At 31.3% G+C, this 22,461-nt stretch overlaps 2 protein-coding genes across 3 annotated transcripts; one reads left to right on the top strand and one right to left on the bottom strand.

The window, feature by feature from the left end:
* Positions 1-858: 858 nt before the first annotated feature.
* On the top strand, positions 859-16,469 carry LOC141678003 (vacuolar protein sorting-associated protein 52 A). The gene is made up of 21 exons (XM_074484177.1): positions 859-993; positions 2,243-2,383; positions 2,561-2,655; positions 3,876-3,933; positions 4,040-4,135; positions 4,572-4,673; positions 4,981-5,064; positions 6,053-6,133; positions 6,360-6,503; positions 6,971-7,062; positions 7,725-7,806; positions 8,742-8,924; positions 10,135-10,250; positions 10,357-10,415; positions 12,773-12,873; positions 13,992-14,042; positions 14,325-14,504; positions 14,616-14,750; positions 14,965-15,036; positions 15,841-15,898; positions 15,984-16,469. The coding sequence occupies exons 2-21, from the start codon at positions 2,357-2,359 to the stop codon at positions 16,286-16,288; spliced, it is 2,121 nt and encodes a 706-aa protein (XP_074340278.1). The 5' UTR covers positions 859-993; positions 2,243-2,356; the 3' UTR covers positions 16,289-16,469.
* A 1,046-nt stretch (positions 16,470-17,515) lies between these two features.
* Positions 17,516-21,249, bottom strand: LOC141678605 (ATP-dependent Clp protease proteolytic subunit 2, mitochondrial). Of its 2 annotated transcripts, none has more exons than XM_074484951.1 (3): positions 20,868-21,249; positions 19,735-20,154; positions 17,516-17,689 (listed from the first exon to the last, which is right to left on the bottom strand). In XM_074484951.1, the coding sequence occupies exons 1-2, from the start codon at positions 21,169-21,171 to the stop codon at positions 19,736-19,738; spliced, it is 723 nt and encodes a 240-aa protein (XP_074341052.1). In that variant the 5' UTR covers positions 21,172-21,249; the 3' UTR covers positions 17,516-17,689; position 19,735. The 2 variants fall into 2 exon arrangements, with proteins under 2 accessions (XP_074341052.1, XP_074341051.1); XM_074484950.1 differs by lacking the exon at positions 17,516-17,689 and adding an exon at positions 17,786-18,173 and having other exon boundaries at positions 20,868-21,248.
* Positions 21,250-22,461: the final 1,212 nt, after the last annotated feature.

Raw genomic sequence — 22,461 nt, 5'->3', positions numbered from 1 at the left:
ATCAATCAATCAATATCAAGATCTTTATTTTATATAAAAAAATTCTGTAGTGTGGCATATGTTTAAATTAGTAAATTGAATTAAATTAGTGCCAAGTTAGAATATACAACTTTTGGCAAGTCCTATTTATTTTACAAAAAAAATATGTTGATATCAGTTGGAAATTCTATAACCTTATATCTTCAGTGTAGTATATATTTAAATAATTAAATTAAATTTGAAATTATGTAAAATTAAAAATTAATCGGAAAAAATGTATGGTTAAGTATGTGTGAGTTAGTAATAATAACAGACAATAAATAGTCAAGAATATCATTTAATAGGCTATGAAGACTCTTAGGTTCTGTTTGGGATTGCTGTTAAAAATTGCCGTGCTGTTACGAAAAGTGCTGCTGAACAAAGCTGTTGTAAAAATCAGATGACTGTTTGACAATTTTTTTGATACGTATATGTTTTGATGCAAAAAATTAAAAATAATGATGTTTTTGGTAAGGTTTGATGGTGAAATCAGCATCTGCTTTCGCAGCAGCTCAAAAGAAGTTTTTTCCAAAAGCATGGGGGACTTACTTTTCCTAACAGCAGCTTTTAGGCCAAAAGTACTTTTCCGAAAAGCAGCTTTTAAATTTTACCAAAACAGTTTTTAATTGTTTTTCAGCGAAAAACTGTTGTTGCTGTCTGCAACAGCAATAACAAACAGACCCTAATATGTGCAGGGATTTACATGTAATTTTTCATTATTGCATAAAATAAAATCTTACTACCGCCCTGAAAAAAATGTTTGAAAAATAACTTAGAAAATAAATTAAATCCATAAAAGAATAATTTCCATAGAAATAATAAAAAATTTCGATTGGACATAGATTTTTAAAATAAAGATGAAAACAGTGGGGGTGTGTAATTAAGTTGTTCTGGATCGATCTACATCACCTGCAAAAAGCTTCTTAAAACTCCGATCGAACAAGTTGTTCACAGATCACATTTCAATTCTATCAGGTAGTTTTTGCTTATATATACATACACGCTCATATATGTATATGCTGTTTGTTTTAATTTCCATTATTATTCATTGATGGCTTTTTTAGTGATTTACTTCATTTTAGCGAGTTAGGTCAAGTTAGAATCGTGTAAATCTGCGTAGAATGATAGTTCTGTATGTATAGGTTTCAATTGATCTTCTTCAGCTATTGCTAATGTTTGTATCGGTTATTTTATCTAATTGTTTAGCTCATTTACCTGCCTACTTGTGTTTTTTTGTTATCAGTTTGATTGAGGTTTACGTAGTTTCCGATGGAAGAATGTTTTAGGATTTGTAAATAGAGTTCGGAGAATATACAAGTAAATAACGATATAAGTTGTGGTAGTCTTCGATATTCTACATTGAAGAATATTTTAGAATTGTGAGTAATGCAGAATACGGAGGATGTACAAGTAAACGATATAAGTTGTTTGAGGTTTGTGTAGTTTTTGAATTTGTAGAAATTCTACATTGAAGAATATTTTAGGATTTTTGAAGAATGCAGAATACGGAGGATGTACAAGTAAACGGTAAGTTGTTTGAGGCTTATGTAGTTTTTGATGGAAGAATATTTTAGGAATTGTAAATAGAATATGGAGAATAATGTACAAGTAAACCACATAATTTCGATATTCTACATTGAAGAATATTTTTTATTTTTGAATTTGTGAATAATGTGGAATACAGAGGATGTACAAGTAAATGATATAAGAAGTTGTTTTAGGTTTATGTTGTTTTCAATATTCTACATTAAAGAATATTTTAGAATTTGTGAATAATGCAGAAAATGGGGGATGTACAAGTAAACGATATAAGCTGTTTGAGGTTTATGTAGTTTTCGATATTGCACATCGAAGAATATTTTAAATTTGTAAATAGTGCGGATTACGGAGAATGTACGAGTAAACAATTTGAGAGGGAAAGAATGAACAGCTAAATTTTATGCGTCTAGGGGTTTTGCCATGGTTTGATATTGTTTTGGGTCAAGAACGTGAAATATATGTATATGTACGTATTTTGAGTTTATTTTATTATAGGATCTCTATTCTATATTATGTTGATGGTTAAGGTTTATGGTATGTCTTGACGAGAGTTTGAATTTCATCCGTGATTAGTATTTTATGTTACTTCGTAATACTAGATTGTGATAATAGCATTGTTACCTTTAGATATTTATTGTTAAATTTGTATTTTAGTCAATAATGTACTTTATCTTTCGATTTGTAGTTCTTTGCAGTGTAAATACTCCAGCTTGGATGTACATCTTTGATATGTACTGGTGAATGAATTGCAGAATTCAAGCGGTTAGTCTAGCTGCTAGTAATTGAATAAGTTATCAGGATGGCTGAATTAGCCATGAACACACTGGTAAACTATGAAACTCATCTCATCCTATTGATTAATATAAAATCCCTTCTTCCAAGTTTGCCCACTAGTTAAGTTAGTTAATGTATGTTTGTGTGCGTATTTGATATATTTGTTTATAACTGCATTTAGCAGTTTTTGTTATATAAAGATAGTTTATGGTGTTTGATTATGCTGCAGGGTCAATCTTATAACGATACAAATGATACGCAAAACCATGTGTTTGATCTGGGGGAATTTGTTGGTGATTTATCTGTCGATGAGGATACTGCCAGGTACTATTCCACGGTAATTATTTATGATTACTAAAATTTTTCAGAGCTGTTGAAGTATCTCTATTACGTAATTTAAACTAGTGACAGAACAAATGACATATTGGGTAGCATTATATTAGTATCTTTTTACAGGGCATTTCACATTTCAAATTGTCTGATTTAATTTGTACAGGTCTGAGTTGATTAACATTTAACAGGATAAAGTAGTTTCCCTGACACTTTTTTTTCATACTTGTGATGCAAAGGAATTCTAATGGTCGAAGTAATTGCATGTATTTGTACTCTTTAAAACAATATTAAATTACACACATGTTTTTGAAAAGATTTACTTGAAGACAGTCATTTTGCTTTGATAGTCGATTTACATCTGAAGACTGTGAAGACTATTGATCTCAAACTTCATCAAATTGTTGTAGAAGTATTTATTTGTCTTTCAAGTTTAAAAACCGTTCTTGTTGGTCTGATGAGATATTATGTTCCACAATGTTGTCAAGGTTAGTAACAGGACTTTAGCGCTTTTTGACGAAGAAAGATGATTAAAATATGCAGAATAAACACTATTTTTAGGGTATCAATCATCTGTATTTACCTGGAATACACTGAGATTGTATTAGGCTTGGGCTCCCTATTTTCTGGGAGTTGGCTATTGTGATTGTCTGTTATCTGAACAATGTACTAACATTCAATATATACCTGATGAGAAATCTTATCACCACTAATTGTTGTAAGATAATTAACATCAAGTGAATTCTGATAATTTAGAAATGTTGCATATGTTGGTATATCTACTTGCCTTTTTACGAATTATTCAACTAGAGAGACATTTCAGGACATCCTAAACTGTCAAATCTGTACCCGTTGTTAATTAATGTTTGTCAAGGCGATTTCAGTTGGTTGTATTCTATTTACTTGTGCAAAATATTAGGCCGGAGTGCCGCCCTCGTCAAATTTAATAAAGCCAATGTAGAGTACAAAAATCTTGTCTGCAACAATAAAAGTTGTGAATGCCAGAGTACATGTGGCAATGTACAATGTTAATTTTTCTGAAAAGCAAGTATACTGGATTATCTATCATAATGTGTAATTTGGTGCTCACATACCTGATTGCATTTTGTTCCCTTCCTTTTGTGAACAGACTATATTTGTAGTTCATTCAAGATGTTTAGCATTATGGTTAACAATTTGGTCTTAAATAAGTTATTTGTTGCCTTAATTTTCAGTGATGATATATCACTTGAAGGTTTGCAGCAGGAGCTAGAAGAATGTAAAAATGATGATGTAAGTGCATGTTATTTTGTTTCTCTGCTCGTTACTAATATGTTACTGTTTTGTCACTGATGCATATGTTACTTCTGATTAACCCACTACAATGTTGAGGTTCTAGGTGGTAGCAAACATACTGTCCAAAGGAACAAAATTACGGGACTACACAAAGGGCGTTGAAAACAATTTACGACAAGTTGAATTGGACTCCATTCAGGTTTGTAGACAAAATTTCCACTCCTTTTCCTGTATATGTGTTACACACACCGTATTGCTTATTTATGATTTTAAAGTTTAGTTCATGATTTATTTTGCATCAATTTTAAGCTTGGTATTAATTTCTATAACAATACTTTTCCTCTAGCCGACACAAAGCTCTATTGTGTCTATGCATTTCCACAAAACTGATTATTAATAAAATATATCTTTGTAGTACCATTGGTTTCCTTTTAAACTTTAATACTAGTTCATACTTTAAGCTGAGCTTTAGGGGTACTTAACTTTCTTTCTTGCACAAAGACCTTACTCTGGTACATGTTCAGTATTACTTTGGATATTTTTGTAACTTATCAAGTGTAACCTCAAAGTCAAGATACCATTTGATTTGTTTATGCATTTGTTGCTAATCTAATCGTGCTTCTTTTTTACAATAGGATTACATAAAAGAAAGTGACAATCTAGTCTCACTTCATGATCAAATTCGTGATTGTGACATCATCCTTTCGCAAATGGAAACATTGCTCGGTGGGTTTCAGGTATTGTTTGACAGATTATGTATCAGATGTCTCCTTTAATTTTGCATCACTAGTGACCTGCACAATTTTTTGGTTATTTTCTATTAATATGTTATTTCATCCTCCATCCCTTTCCTTCTTGCACGCTTCCAATTATTGATCTTTTCCTATCTACTTATGTATACTCAAGGGAACTTTATTAACCCATTACTTCAATTTTTTGATATTGAAATTATGTGTTAAACTCAGAATCACTTTATCTCTCTCATAAATTTACTTTGTAATTTGGTTCTTCAAAATGTTGTTTTGGGACAAACTTTTGTTTCAGGATGAAATCGGTTCAATCAGTTCAGACATCAAAATTCTTCAAGAGAAGTCCATGGATATGGGACTCAAGCTTAAGAACCGCAAGGTAGTGTAGCGCAGTACCTTTCTGATGTACGACAAGGTTCATAAAATGTAAAACAGGGGATATAACCTATATCCATAGAAAATTGGCAGAAAGCACACTAGATCTGCAGATTATTATAAACTGTTCAACATTTTATATAATTGAAATCTTAAAATAATGAAGTTTACATTTTTTGAATAGAGACCCATAACCCTGGAGATCAAGTAAAATCATAGATAGAAGAAAAGTAATTCTAATTGGTAGATACTACCTGATAATTATTTACTTCTTATGTTTTAGCTCTTCACAAACATACTCAGACTCAGAGCTTGTTATTTTGGTCTCGGCTTGAACTCGACAACTGAGGCTCGACTCGCATAAATTCAGCTCGTTCGATTATAAATACATATAAAGTTCAAACTTAACTTCTTTAATAAGATTTCAATCTCAATCTAAAACACAGTTAAATTTTAGTTTAGTGAAATGGGCTCCATCAAGTCGTTTGATTAAACTCAATCTCGCAAAATGTGCTTAAACTTGTCTTTGGTCACTGCCCTATCCGTGAGTTAACCCCCGCCCCCTCAGTTGATAAGAATGAAGTAATGTCAGTGCAACCAATGTTGTCTTTAACGATTATAAAAGATAGTTGGACTTCTGTTTGAAATCCTTTTGTATTGTTTCCCCCTGTACCAGGTGCCTTGTTAATTCAATCATGTACTTGTGATGCTGCTAGTGCCCCTTTCATGAAAAGGGAAGTCACTAACAATGCGTCTCTGTATTTGTGATTGGAAGTTGGTGTTTTGCAAAATTAGGGATGGATGAGTAATGTTAAGTTAAATTGTTGTTTATTCTTTTTCTTAATACACTTAATAAGAGTTCTTTGTTTCGGAGCAAACAGAAATTGATTTTAACATAGCTTAGGTAATCGACATGCTTAACACTATTTTGGTTGTATCACTAAAGTTTAATATTAGCATGTTTTTGCTTTTTAAATATGAAACTTCGACAGGTTGCAGAATCGAAATTGGCCAAATTTGTTGAAGATATCATCGTCCCGCCAAGGATGATAGACATCATTGTTGATGGAGAGGTAACTTGATTCTCCAGAATTATTTTTTGGATGATGAAATAGGTTCTTTTTTACTTCTCCTTAGTTGCTGTAACATGTGTTTCTTTTTGATATTATTTTGGTTCCGTTGTTATTTATTTTAAGCACGCGACTATAACATCTCATTTGAAACGTTATTTAATTCACCTAGTAATCATACAGGGTTGAGTTTCATGCCTGATGACTATATACGTTTATTTGCATTTAGGTCAATGATGAATACATGAGGACTCTGGAAATTCTGAGCAAGAAGCTGAAGTTTGTTGAAGCTGATTCATTGGTTAAAACATCTAACGCTCTTAAAGATGTGCAGCCAGAGCTAGAAAAACTTAGACAAAAAGCAGTTTCAAAGGTCTTTTTATCTTAGAAAATTGGAAATCCCTTGTTGCTTCATTAAATTTGCAGTCCAATAACCGTTTAATTGAGGGTTAACTTCAGGCCTGGGATAGTGGTTTTATTATTTTCCGGAATCAGTGTTTATTGGTCTTGAATTTTTCACATAATCTACTTCATCTAAATGATAGGATTAGCCACTGTAATAATATAAATTTTGATTTTCAAAATAACGAGCTTTTGGTTAAATAGCTCCTTGTGGGTTTAATTTGATTCAAAACCACCATTTATCTGTTTTGTGTTTTCTTCAAGATATCTTATTGCAACATAAAACGAGATGTATATATGTGCATTCTTGCTGCTCTTAGTTTATAATATGTCATTGGTTGATCTATTATATGGTCCATAATGCAGGACTTTTTTATGTTAATATAACCTTCTGTTTTGTAGAGGTAGTTCCTTATTAATTTTTTGGTTCCTCTGAAGGTATTTGAGTTCATTGTTCAAAAGCTCTATGCATTACGAAAACCCAAAACGAATATCCAGATACTACAACAAAGTGTTCTATTGAAGTACAGGTAAATTATCTACTTGACATTTTATAGCAGTACTATCTATAAGTTCAGTACAACTTATTCTTAGAGTTCTGTTAGATTATTCACACACTATATTTTATGTTTTTCTCGATTTAACTAACATTTTCTTTTTGTTTATTTGGTTGATTATGCTTTCTGTTTGCTTTATTTGTTGCATGATCTATTTTTAATCAAAAAAAATGTTTTAGCTTTTACTCTCACATTATTTTTGTGACATTTTGGATAATTAATATATATTCTGTTACTTAAACCATTCTTTTGTATGAATTAATTCAATATGAAGTTACTATTGTTTCTTGTTCAAGGTTTTTATTTCCTTCTGTTGTTTCCTTGCAACTTTCTAAGAAAAGGTAGATTGACATTATTCAAGCAACAATAATCAGTGGATAGAAAATAATGACAAGAGCATCTTGCACAACAGATACGAATATAGGAAATGTGATTATATTGTAAAAGCACTAGCATGTTTGCTGGATTCTTTTTGTGGAAGTGTGTGCTGAATATTGTATTTATATCGATTCTTTTGATGAGACCTTAATTTAGTTGTCTTTTTCTCTAATACAGAGTGAAATAGCATGACATCATGACTTTGGAGGATTCTATCTATTTGTGTCATATGCTTAACGTGTAATTTAATATGCCAGGTATCTCATGTCCTTTCTGAAGGAACACGGGAAGGAGATCTATAATGAGGTTCGTGCGGCATACATCGACACTATGAACAAGGTAATTGCTCTATGAAATTGCTTCCTTTTGATGGTACTGTTCATTCAGTGCCACATGCATTATTAGTTTACCAAAGCTGGAAGGGTTTATATGTGTTTAGTGGAAAATTTAGGGTAAGGTTTCAATATAGATATTATGGCCAAATTATTCTTTGCAATTCATTCATGCAGAGATTGCTTGTAATATTTATGCTGGGAATAGTTTGTCTTTTTGATAATTGTATGACATAACTATCTTCTTAGAAAATTGTTTTAGTAGTCCCTATAGGCTATAAAGCCAATTGGTTCAGATTCATATGTGTAGTTTTATCAGAATGATCGATACACCAAGTATCTTGAACTTTTTGGATCAAAATAACTTGTGATTTTATCAAAATCGGTGACACAATTCTTCTTTATGGTCTTCTTGAATCTGAAATTAATTCTGGAATTTCCATTAACTTGTATTTAGCTTGCTTGACAACTTCCATCTAATGAACTTAATTGTTGAACAATGATTGACATGAATTATGGAAATTGGAGTTATCTAGGAGTTTGGAAACTCAAAGCAAACCCTTAGCTTTCTTTATGATTTGCCTACATGCAGCAAAAATCTTATTGTTCCATGCACACTAATTGGGATATGATCTGGTTCGGTTTCTCATTTAACACTTTAAGTGTCTTATATTTTCCAACTTAAAAGTTACAAGCAACTAATTTAATTTGCTACTTTTCTTTTTCGTTTTTTCGTTTTTCTCTTCACATATGCTTATTGAAAGTTGCACTATCTTGTAATTTTCTTGTATATATTGTAAAACCTTTTCAAATTGTAACATGCTTTAGAGAGCAAAATTGATTTATGTTCAACTTGGAATATTATAATGCCTATTGAAATTGCTGAACATTTACGATATATTTGTGTTAAACTAATAGAAGTCGTATAATTCTTACTTGCAGGTTTTAAGTGCACAATTTCTTGCTTATATTCAAGCACTGGAGAAGTTGCAATTGGATATTGCAACATCGAGTGATCTGATAGGTGTTGAGGCCAGAGGCACTAGTTTATTTTCAAGAGGAAGAGAACCTTTGAAAAACCGGTCTGCTGTTTTTGCTCTTGGAGATCGACTGAACATTCTCAAGGTTTGATAGCACCATCCCTACAATGTAACGAAGCTTCTGCACACAAATTTCTTATAATCTTATTTAACAAATGTGTAATGGCAGTATGTATTATCTTTGTCATTATTGTCATTTTTGGTTTTTTACATTCTTGTTTCAGAGCTTGAATACAGTTCCTGTTTTTAGCCTATCATAGTTTATTGAAATGTGGAAGCATTTTTCTGTTGATTATGTATGTCGAAATTCATTGATATATGGGTATTATAGATATGGTCCGTGGTACGCTTACCCTGAAATCTGGACTATATATATGTATATAATAAAATAATACATAAGGTTAAGCAGCCCAGCGCAATTACCAACCACAATAAATATAGCTACTTTTTATTATCTTTGCCCCTTGAACATGCAAAGCACAATAATGACTGTAAATTTGCCTTTGATTTTCTTTTCCTTTATTATTTTTCATTTAAGTATTATAATAAATGAAATTAGAATTTGTAAGTTAAAAGTACTCTTGGTTATAAATTTGCTAGATATAACAGTTTAGAGGCCTAATACTCTCAATTTGTTCAAATTACTGTTCAAAGCATTGTTTTTGCCTTTTATTTTTCCTATTCGTTATTTTAGTTGTTTTTTACATATAATGCATTTTGGCTCCCACTGAACTCTTAGTCAGGCTTGGCCACTGCGTGGTACCATCAGTTTGTGATGGATTGTTGTATAGATTGATGGTAATATGGAAATTGAAATAAAACTGCAAGCAATTTCCATGTTTAAAATTTTATTTGAATTTTTCAATTGATTATTTTATTGTTATATGATTTTTTTCTCTTCAGATCAGCCGGATATAATTTTTTTATCCGCCGTTCATTTACCTTGTTCTTTAATTTACCAACTTCATGTTCTACGGAACTGCTACTCTCTCTTTTTCTCTGCCAAAGTCATTAAATTATATATATATATATATATATCTTATTTAACGTAAACTATGCGAGGGTCGTCCTTATATATTAAACGACTAACTAAATAATCGAAGCTGAAAAACGCTATATATTCATCGCTTTTATGGCTCTAACTTATGATTTATCTTTATTTGTATAAACAACCAAAACCAATTTTTCCATATCTTATTTTCTGTACTGTCCTTACACATTTGGTTTATTCTACATTTGTAATTACCTTGATCGTGTTGGCCTTAAAATAATTTAAAAATTTCTAATATATACAGGAAATTGATGAACCTGCATTAATTCCACATATAGCTGAAGCTAGCTCCAGAAAGTATCCTTATGAAGTCCTTTTCAGGAGCTTGCACAAGTTGCTAATGGATTCTGCATCTTCTGAGTAAACTGTTGATCCCACAAATTCATATGGATTAACTGAACACACAAATAGAAGTTATACGCTCTTGAAGCCCTTGTTTATTTATATAGATCTTATAATTGTGCAGGTACCTTTTCTGTGGTGATTTCTTTGGTGAAGAATCAATATTTGGTGAAATATTTGCAGGTACCAGTGTTTTGTTTTCTTAAATAGTAAAATAGTAGTATTATTCTTCTCTTAAAAATGCGCTATTTTTTTGTTGAAATATCAAACCAAATGTAAAATATGCTAATGTGAAGAATATATTATATTAGCAACCAACCATGTATGATTCCAGCATTACTAGACGTATTTGTTATTGAAATAAAAATGTCAAGCGGGAGTTTTGGACACAATAAATATTTTGGACCCGGCTACGGGACACATGGTAATTGTTTTTTCATTAACAAGTATTTGGATAAGAAAGCATAGAAATCTATTATATATATAATAGAGCAAATAGGGGGTTGGGTGAGACAATTTATTCCAGATTACTAATTTACCCCTTAGTAATAAATACAAATAATTGTCAAATTTAATACCATGTATTAATTACACTTAAGTCATTATTACTCCTTATTAATAAAAATAAATAATTGTCATATTTAATAACATATATTAATTACACCTAACTCATTAGTATTAATAATTTTATACATGTTACCATTTATCATTGAATATTAACAACCTATAATTAGATATCTAAAATTTAATAATATTTGCCTATATATATACTAAATTCTTATTTTTTTTAAAGACTTTATATAAAATAAATTTATTTTCAGCAGATAAATTTAATATGCTAGCTAATCTGAAAATGACAATGTTAGTGTATCAAGTATTAAATTCAAGAAATAAAATAGATATTCTCTTTGTATATGAATAAAAGAGTGGGTTATGAGGGGGGTTATAATGAAGTTGAGATTCTTATTATATGACCAAATCGAATATAAACTAAGACTGGTTTGAAGATTTTGAATATATATAATAAAATATTAAAATATCAAGTTCATCACAGTTACATTAATATTTTACAATAGTAAGGTGAATCATTTTTTTACATTAACCAATTTAAAGTTTTTCAGAGGTATAAGTAAAAGAGTTATAAGATTACTGCAGTGGTATGAAAATCAAAATTTTTTCCAATAAATTGCTACAAGACAACCAAACAATCTATTGAGCAAAATCGGAGCATACAACATTTTTGCCATTTTTGATCAAAATCGGCAATTTTTCGGTCAAAATTTGACGAATCAAACACACGATTTGAGACTATGAAGAGAAGAAAAGGAAAGGAAGAAGAAATATACTCAGCATCGAGTTGGTGAAGAATGACGATTTTAAATGAAGAAATCAGACGGCTGCCGAATAGAAACTGAAAAGATAAGGGAAGAAGAAGAGAGATGCTTAAAGATGATTAGGACTCTTATTATTTTAATAAATAATGCACACAAAATAATGTTATAACTTAGTATGGATGTACAAATGCAATTTTACACATCTCAAATATAATTATTTTACTTATATATTTTAAAAAGAATATAAAAATATGTTCGATATTATTTCGATTTAGCATTTCGATAAATTCTCGATTTTTGATCAATCGTAAATCAGTACCAATTTAGTCCATTTTTCAATTTTCATTATAATTGATTACTGACCTATCTATTAATATATTTATCATAAAAAATGATGTATATTGAAAAATGTATTTATATTGTCAATTGTACAATATTATATTTAATGTGTCGGCTTTCATATCCAATCATTACATTTTCTAACATGGAAAGTAAGATTACCTCGTATTCATTATATTTTGTATCACTAATTGTACCATGTAAACAACTATAATAACTCTTTAATTAACTTCGCAATATTTCATTCTTATGAGTTGTAATTATTTTCATGAGATATTTCTGCTTTCATTTGTATTATATTTTGATCGTATTCATTCTTATGAGTTGTAATTATTTTCATGAGATATTTCTGCTTTCAATTGTATTATATTTTGATCGTATATTTCGATTTCATTTCCGCATATTCAATTCATTTTGAGAAAAAACACGTTAAGTAAGACATCGATCTCAATTTCATAAAGAGAGATATTTAGTTAATCGATCCATCCTAAAACAACATGAATATATCATCGATAATTACAATAAAAATAACATCAATTCACACACTATAAAACATGCCCGTGCATTGCACGGGCTATAGAGCTAGTTTTATATAATATTTGAACTAAAACATCTGACACGAGTATGACTGCCGAAATTAAAGCATCAGAGTATGGTAGATGTCAACTTGCATTGATAACCCTTAATTATTCTTTAACCCAACATTTCTTATATGCACCTGTGCAGTTTAGTGTATGAAATTATTTAACCGCTAATTTATGAGTGTAACGACTTACTGTCAAGAGACATGGAATAGGATTTTATTATTATAATATTCGTTGGGTTTTGATTAATCTCGTAAAATTTATGTTCTCTGTCTTCTTGTAGGTCCACTTTTGGTTATTGACGAGCACTTCAATTCAATCCTTCCAAATTGTTATGATGCAATTGGTTTGATGCTTATGATATGTATTATACACAGACACCAGGTAACTTGTACTCCACACTATTAGTCTATTAACTTTCACACTGGACTACCTGATTCGTGAATCATGGACACTTTAATGCTTCAAGAGGCATCTTTTAGTGCTTCAAGATTCAGCTGTCGATGCATTTTACGACAGCCTAACTTCAGACGGCCCAGAGTTAAAAAAAAAAATAAAAATTGGCCACTGGCCACGCATGTTACAACTTGAATTGTTTCTTTTAATGTACTCTATGAAGGTGATTCTATCTGTAGTTATCCTAAAAACATGAAGTCAAATATTCTAAAATATTGGTTCTTAGATGCAATAGTGAATAGAAGTTAATTATTTAGTGATTATTTTTTTCTTAATAAAGTCATTATAGGATTCCATGTTCTATTTATATTTCATATCATATTTTACACTAATAAATTTTACTTCATTTTTTTTCATGGTATATGTAATATAAACCTAATATTAGGTTAGATAGCAGAACAAACCTTTATATCGTTGGTGATTTGACCAACCAAAATAAGTAGTATATGATACATATGCTGTTGAGAGATTCTAGGCATCTGCTTGGGCTGCATTTATAGTGTTTCAACTGAAACAGTGAATGTTAAATTTACTATGAATATTCTATATCTTATTTACATCAATAAATTTACTTCTTTTTTCATGGTATATGTAATATAAACCTAGTAGTAGTTTAAATCTGATCTTAGTAAGCAGAACAAAGCTTTTTAAAGTTGGTGATTTGATTTTTACCAACCACATAAATAGTATATAGTTCCTTCAAACAAAAAAAGTAAATAGTATATAATACATATGCTGTTGAAAGATTAAGTCATCTGCTTGGGGTGCACTTGTAGTATTTCAATTGAAAACAAAGAAAGTTAAATTCAATCTAATTATATGGCAACTTAGAAGCAGGTTTCAGGGCACATATGGAGTTTCTTCTCATACTTTGAAGGGACTTGCACCCCCTTATTTTTTTTTCTTGGCCTCAGATAAAAAAATACACTTTTGTGCAATCCTTAACTGTACTTAAAATAATTATAGCTGGAGGATGGTAACCTTTTTTTGTCGGTTTAAAACTGTACTGATACTTTCTTGACAGTTAACATTCTTGTTCCTGTCAGGTCATAATGTCTCGCCGTCGGATACCATGTCTGGATTCATACTTGGATAAGGTTTGTATCTGATAATTTTTTACAACTTCATGCGTGATTAACCAAACAAAAGTCCTATTGGGAAAGTTCATGAACCTGAAGTATGAACTTTATTACACATTTGGTAGTGTAATACTAGTAGGTTTGACAAAATAATGAGATGTGAAGATAAATTTCAGGAGTGTAAAGTAACCTTGTTTTAGAGTCAATGAAATAAAATTTTATGAATAGTGCAGGGTATTTGCCTATATATAAGTATGATTTGGACCATAATCAGTTTAGTGTTTTTCATTCACTTAACAGGTTAATATTTCTTTGTGGCCACGCTTCAAGATGGTTTTTGATATGCACCTTAATAGCCTGCGAAATGCCAATGTAAAGTCACTTTGGGAAGATGATGTTCATCCACATTATGTCATGAGACGCTATGCTGAATTCACAGCTTCACTGATTCACCTTAATGTGGAATATGGAGATGGTCAGGTAACATATATGTGAAAAGAAAGATTAGGAGTAACTACTATCTTGCAATAGCAGTAACCTTATGCATGGAACTTATGTTTCTATCTGGCGTTATGCTTCTTAATGTTTTAGCTTGAACTGAACATGGAAAGACTTCGAATGGCTGTTGATGACTTGCTTGTCAAGCTTGCAAAAATGTTCCCTAAGCCAAAGCTACAGACTGTGTTTCTAATAAACAACTATGACATGACAATTGCTGTATTGAAGGTATTTTACGAATAATATATATGTTGCATAATTAACTTGTCGGCATCTTGTTATACACACTTTTTTAGGTCAAGTGTACATTGAAAAAAAATTCTGCTGTTCATTATTTCAAGCAGTTTAGAAGTGAATGGTCAAATGTTTTATTGTTTAGTATTGTAGTCTTGAGAGGCTTTGATATTTTTCAATAGCTCACTAGCTTTGATTCGTTTTCCAGGAAGCTAGTGAAGGTGGGAAAATCCAGATACACTTTGAAGAACTTCTGAAAAACAACACAGCTGTATTTGTGGTAAGTATCCGCTTAATAAGAAATAGCTTATTTTTGCAACTCTAGAAGTATTAAAGCCTGTTGGGTTGACTTCAAATAATTTACTCATAACTTATACAGTAGTACTTTATGTGCATTCAAGTTAATACTGAAAACTTTTACTTAAGTTGGATGTACCTGTTTGGGTGATTTTGGTTTAAGTAAATTTATTGTTTGGTAGTTTTGACTTATTAAAATTAATTTCAAACTATTTGAACATAAAATATAGGTACTAAATATCCAACTTAATGTTTCAAGAAAATAATGTCGCAGTGTGGTGTATAAATAGGGTCTGTCGAAAATAAGCTGAACTGATAAAAGTACATTTGAGGTACTTAAAATTTTTTAAACCCAAGTTTAACTTTAAGCCCACAAATATAAGTGAACTCAAACAACCCGACTCCAACTTAAAGTAGACCGGAACAAATTTTCAGTAACGTCAAACATGTTCTTGGCGTTGCCAATATATCCGTGCTATCTAAGTTTCATTCTTTCTCCAATTTCACCGACTAGCTCTGCTTATAAAGAATGCACTGTTAAAATAAATCTGATAGTGTTAAAACCACATTTGTTCGAAAATAAATATGATAGTGTTAAAACCCCATTTGTTCAGTAGCGCACACACAGTGGGTCAAATACCCTTTGTTCCCAGACTTGTACAACTAAAATATATGTTAACAAAGATTAATACACATGTATGATCTCTTCTGCAATAATGTCGCTAATTCATTTATTAGCTCTTTTTCACTTGCAATTTTTTATCAATATTTCATTTTTTTCTTGTAGGAGGAACTACTGCTAGAGCATTTTAGCAATCTTATAAAGTTTGTCAAGAACAGAGCCTGTAAGATTCTGGCACAAATTACTTTCCAAATTAGAAGGTATAAAAGCCTGTTAGTTTTTTTTACTAATTTGCATTTTGTTACTAGCCGAGGACTCGAGTTCTGGTTCTGAGAAGCCAATTACTGTTGCTGAAGTGGAGCCGCTCGTAAAGGACTTTGCCAGTAGATGGAAAGCAGCGATTGAGCTGATGCACAAGGATGTCATCACTTCTTTTAGCAATTTCCTCTGCGGAATGGATATCTTAAGAGCTGCCTTGACTCAATTGCTCCTTTACTATACCAGACTCTCCGATTGCATCAAGAAAATTACTGGTGGATCTGCCCTAAACAAGGATCTTGTTTCTATATCTTCAATCATGTATGAAATTAGGAAATACTCTAGAACTTTCTAGGTCATTTAATGTGCTGAAAAGTAGCCATGACTGTTAAATTTTGTAACAAGCAAAAAATTGATCTTTACTAAACTAGGTGTAAATGACAGTGGTGATGAATGTGGGTTGTAAGAAAGAGAAAAGTATATAATATTGGATTTAAATGCTACAATTTGTAAGAAATCTACCAGGCTTTTGCTTCCGCCAGTGTTTCTTTAGGCTATAAGATATGTTTGAACTGTAAATAGAATTCCTCATGAATTCGGGTATTCAAATTTAGACCGGGCATTTGAATTAAAATCTGAAGGAACAAGTGATTGGTACTATTCGGCTCCAAATATATTGGAATAATAAAGTAGGACTCAAATTTGTTCGAATTTTATACGAATACGAGTAAGATTAGGTTTTTAACATAGTCGGATCCGATTCGAATCTGAATTCTCGGATTTGTATTCAGCCCTAGGTAGTAAATCCATTATTATGAATTAAAAATCTGGCTACTAGGAGTCCACAATGCCTCAAGGGCTCCGTTTTGCGTCCCCCGCAACACGCTTTGATGAGGACCATTTGGTTTTCAGAAAAAAAGTGCAAATCCAATTTTATTCGCAACTTTTTGGAGGTCTCCGAATTGAGCCGGAACTAGTGAGAATGGTTAAAAAGTAAAGGGTTAAATATCAAATGGTTACTCAACTAAACGCCATATATCAGTTTAATGATCAAAGTTAACGGGATATCATTTGAATCACTAAAATCATAATAAATATCATACAGATAACTCAAAATATGTGCTCGAAAATTAAAATTTATTTTATAGAGTTTTATATATTTTTCTTCAATTCTATTATAACCAAATGAAAATGTATGAATTTTAGTATTTTCTACAATATAATAAGATTTTTTAAAATTTATCTACTATTTATTTTTAATTTTGTAGTCATTTTATTTATTTAAATAAAAATAATTAGTAGATAAATTTTTAAAAATCTCAAAAAATCATCTAAAATACTATAAATTCATAATTTTTCATTTGGTTCTAATAAGATTTTAAAAAAAATGTTTAGAACTCCATAAAATAAATTTTAATTCTCGTTTGATATTTATTATTACTTTAGTGATCCAAATGATACCCCGTGACCTTCAATTGAGTGACTACTTTGATATTTAACCCATAAAGTAAATTACAAAACATTTGACTGGTTTATTTCAACTTTGAGTTCTTGGTTGGAATTCAATCCGTAATAATCAAACTGATTACTCTTGTTTTATAAACGTGTATTATGTATACATCTGTAAAACAGTCATACTTTTGCAATTTGAAACGTTTCATCCATGGTTTACCCGGTCATCCTCCTACATGTGAAAAGCCGGATAATCTAAGCAGATTTACAAGATTTCCAAGTAGAGATCCCTTTGGCCATGCTTCTGGAGAATAAAAAAATAGTAAAAATATTGAAGAAAGAAATTTGTATGTCCTCTATTTGTGCAAAAAATCAAAGCTGGAGTACAATTTGAAAAATATATCAAGAAGAGCACTACTTAAAAACAGGTACAAGACCAATTTAATTAAAGCTTATTTTCTCGGGATATAAAAAAAACCAAGAAATCTAATCATACCTAGTAGCTTATGCAAGTTTATAGATCGATACAATTATTCTGCCAAGAAACGGCAAGCTTTACTTTTAGACCTTACCAAGATGAACTGGATCATGTTATAAGAGAAACCAACAAAAGAGGAAAACACAAAGTAAATGCTATTTTGTTCTCATGGAATTCTAAATTATGAGCCACCACTGAAGTCTTAAATTGATTGGCAGAAAAAAAATCACAGCCTCCACATTGCTCCGAATTTCTCCAACTTAATGAACAATTCCCCCTGGAAGAAGTTAGTTCGACATCAGCCTAAGACCTGAAATGATTGCAGCGGACTCATATTAACTAAGCAGTTACTTTTGAAAACAATTATAAGAGTGAGATATAACAATATCTCTCATATTATTCTCTAAGAATTGAGCTAAATAAAGGACAAAGACCATTATAAGAGCTCCTTCAAAATAATTTCATTTGGTATTGACATATGATAATAACTCTGTCCATACTCCATAGCCATCTACATGAGTCTCAACATTATTTCCAAACTTTCATCGACCATTTTCATACGAATTATGGATCCCAATTATCTATTAGATGGTGTCATTGTTACCAATATAAGCGTTTTCTCAGCAAATAAGCCCACCACATTTAACTCTCCCCCAACCCCAAAAAAACATCATTATGTATATGATGCACTGCCGCTATCATAAATTATGTCAAAATAAGAAATCTCACAATCATTGTTCTATATCTTTAGAAGGATACAAGTTGAACAAGTTGGAACTTGGAAGGGTAAACTGATGTTGCTTAAATAAGGAAACAAGACCTTCACAGTGACCTTAATCTGAAATCTAGGGTCCAACTTAAGAAGCAAATAGATATCATTTATGAGTGACTTTTTGAATTCAAATGACCAAACCAATAGAACTTCAAAGATAAAAACTCATATTTTGATCTTTCGGGGACTGAGAACTGGTTACAATGTTATACATGTCAAGTCAACCGATTTACTTGACACATCATTTTACAAATGTTAAACATTTGGACTACATTAGAAGATTATTGCCTACTGAACCTACTAAACTGTGGTGACTAGTAGTCTATTAAAATATATGATGCTTGCACTATATTGGCCTCTTACTATGCTACGTTTGAACATGAGATGTGGGATATATACAGGATCTACTGACTGGTCTAACCTCTAATCAACGTATAACCGTGAAGTAGTTCTGATACTCTGTATCCCCTATCTTAAGCTTGAAGTTTCGGCTAGATTGGTTCTTTACAATTCAATTTCTGTTTCTAATTAACAAAAATATGACATACAAATATTAAATATACAATGTAATCTTCAATACATAATTAACAAGCATACGCCATATGGCACATATCCTAGAATAAAATGTTGATGCAACAATGCAAAACTGAAGTAAAAAAATCACATTATCTAGAACTACAACTGAAGTTGACAACTAAAAATGGAGATTTATGTGAACTCATAAATTAGTCAAGAATATATTGAAGATCAGACAAGCATAAACATAAGAGCATTAAAATAAGGGCTGTTTGCATTATAATTTATATCTGAGTGTTTCTTGGTAAGGAACATGAATTTTGGTCAGTGAGTTCAGCCAAAAAATTAAAGAAATTCACGTCGGAGAGGAAAAATTGAGTGACAGGGAAACTGAACGATAGAACTGTAGACTAGACATGTGACAAACAGTCGTAGGGGTATACTTGTAAATAATAAAAGGTAAGGAGCTGATGTGCACATCTGATAAATATGAAGGGCATGGATGTGTACAAACACAGACAAGTTTGTGGCTGAAATGTAAATAACCCTAACTTTAGTAAAACATAGAGATAGAGTGGCTTGCCTCAAGTTGAAGTTTTATCTTTTCCTTCATTAACAACAGCATCAGTGACTAGAGCCATCGGCCTTTCATCAATGACCTCGTCAATAATCCCAAATTCCTTAGCTTCTTGTGGAGTCATAAAATAATCCCGATCCATGTTCTTCTGAATTACATCAATAGGCTGTCCTGTATGCTTTGCATACAAGGCATTTAGTGCATCCCAAAGGCGGACAATTTCTTTGGTGTGAATGGTCAAATCTTTAGCCTGTCCACTATACCCACCTGATGGCTGATGAACCATTACTGTGGCATTAGGCAGAGACCGCCTCTCACCCTTAGCACCAGCAGCTAAGAGGAGAGAACCCATTGATGCAGCTTGTCCTATGCATATTGTGTTGATCGGGGATCGGATATACTGCATTGTATCATATATTGCAAGACCTGCAAAATGTAAAAAGTACAATGACAAAACAAGGAAACATACTGTTGAAATGTTGCAATTCAATTGAAAGAAATAATATCAAGTGAGAATGAAATGAAATTTATACTGTTATGTTGGTAAATATTCATGGTTTCCTTCCTCCATTTCATTCATACATTCCACAAATTTGGAAATAAATGCCTCATTTTCTTTACAAAACTCGTCTTAACAAAGACCTGGCACTCTCTCCTTTTATCCGCCCTTCCTTCTTAAATCCTTTCTTTCACCTAATACCTTTTCTCACAAATTCTCATTTCTTCCCTCATCACATTCCTTACCACCAACACAAACATCACCCCATTCCAACCAACCAATCAAAAGTAACAATAAAACCATTAAAAGATAACGTCCTAATTACATTAAAATCATCAAATCAATAAAACTAAAATTCTCGCTAGGAAACACTAATGCAGAACTTCTCACACCTCCATCCCATTCCACACGTTTAAACTTTAAACTAAAACTCACATATATTAAATACTAACCAGCACTTGTACAATATAAGTCATACATTCATAACGCCATTCCGCCATTCTATCCCACCAATTCAAATATACTCACCACATTTTACTAAAATCTCATTTTCCAAAACACATTATTTCCGCAAAACAAATAAAACAAAATCACCAAAACACACCACCATATACAAATCAAACACAAATATTATCGATACCTGCCGTAACAGCGCCACCGGGAGAATTAATATACATATGAATCGGCTTGGACGGATTCTCCGACTCGAGAAAGAGCAGTTGCGCAACCACAACATGCGAAGTATCATCAGAAATAGGGCCATTGATGTACACAATTCGCTCTTTGAGAAGACGAGAGAAGATGTCGTAAGCTCGTTCGCCTCGGGAAGAGTGCTCGATTACCATTGGAATTAGGTTGCTGTAACATCTGCGATGATGAGTCGAGTTGCGAGCGGCGAGTGAGGTGCCGAGTTGACTCAGTGAGCGAGAAATGAGAGTTCGCATGGTGGAGTTTTGTTAGGGTTTGGGGAATTGGGGGAGGAACTGGTGTGGTACTGCCAAAATCAATAAATTAAAATAAAATTAAGTTTGATATGTTATGATATTGATAGGATTAATTTTTATTTATTTAATGGTTAAAAATAGGTGTGAGCATTCGGTTCAGTTAACCGAATACCGAACCGAAATAACCGAAATAATTCGGTTCGGTTACCGAGCCGAAATAATTCGGTTATGATTTTTTATGTTATTCGGTATTTCGGTTTTTTTACCGAAATACCCGAATTACCGAAATTATCGAAATATAATAAATTATATATATTAATATATACATAAATATATTTATTTATATATTACTTATTTTTACCTAGCTCATTTCTTTTTTTTTCACTTGAATTATTAATTCCCCGTTGCGAACTTCACTTTTCCTCTCTTTTTATTTAGTATATTTAATTGCTATTTTCCAAATTTAGATTTTAATGTATTTAGTTTTCACGATCTTCAATTTAGTTGCTAAAATAAAAAACTAAAATAATTAGTAAGAATTACTTTTATTGTAATCAGGACACCACACCATAATATTCAAGTGCATGGAAGTGCAGCTAAGAGCATAAGTTTAACTGTTGTACCATCATTAATCTTTGTTGTAATTTATTAAATATTTTATTATTAAAATTTTAATTTTTTTCTTAATTCGGTTTTTTAATTCGGTTTTCGGTTTTAACCGAAATAATTATTTCGATTCGGTAAATAACCGAAATTATTTCGGTTCACTATTCGGTTCTGATTTTTACCCTTATTCGGTAACCGAATTATATTTCAGTCCGGTTACCGAATAACCGAATACTCAGCCCTAGTTAAAAAAATATGTTGTACAAGTTTCATGTGTATTAAAAGAGTTGCATTATCCGAAAAAAACAAAAAGAGTTGCATCGATAAAAAAAAGAACTTAATGCTCATAGGTATGTACTCATCTAAGGTTGAGAAGTATAAATTGATTTTAAATGTTAATATATGGGTATTTTTATAATTACAAAATTATATTAAAAAATAGTATTATGGATCCAAATTTGGGGACAAAAAATAGTTTTAAAATAATATGTTATTTTGTCATTTTAAGCTATTTTAGTTAGTGATGGTTTATATAAATACAGGGGTTCAACTTATTAATTGTCTGATTATCAATCACAACATGTCACGTGATATTTTGTAACCTTTTTAGGAAGCAGTTTTGGGTAACTAAACTAACGTTTTTCTGTATTAAAATTTTAAAACTTATTATAAAAATACACTTAA

This window comes from Apium graveolens, chromosome 8, assembly GCF_009905375.1.
Source record: "Apium graveolens cultivar Ventura chromosome 8, ASM990537v1, whole genome shotgun sequence".
Taxonomy (NCBI): domain Eukaryota; kingdom Viridiplantae; phylum Streptophyta; class Magnoliopsida; order Apiales; family Apiaceae; genus Apium; species Apium graveolens.
The sequence above is the reverse complement of the archived record's forward strand: the minus strand, read 5'-3'. Positions and strand labels throughout refer to the sequence as shown.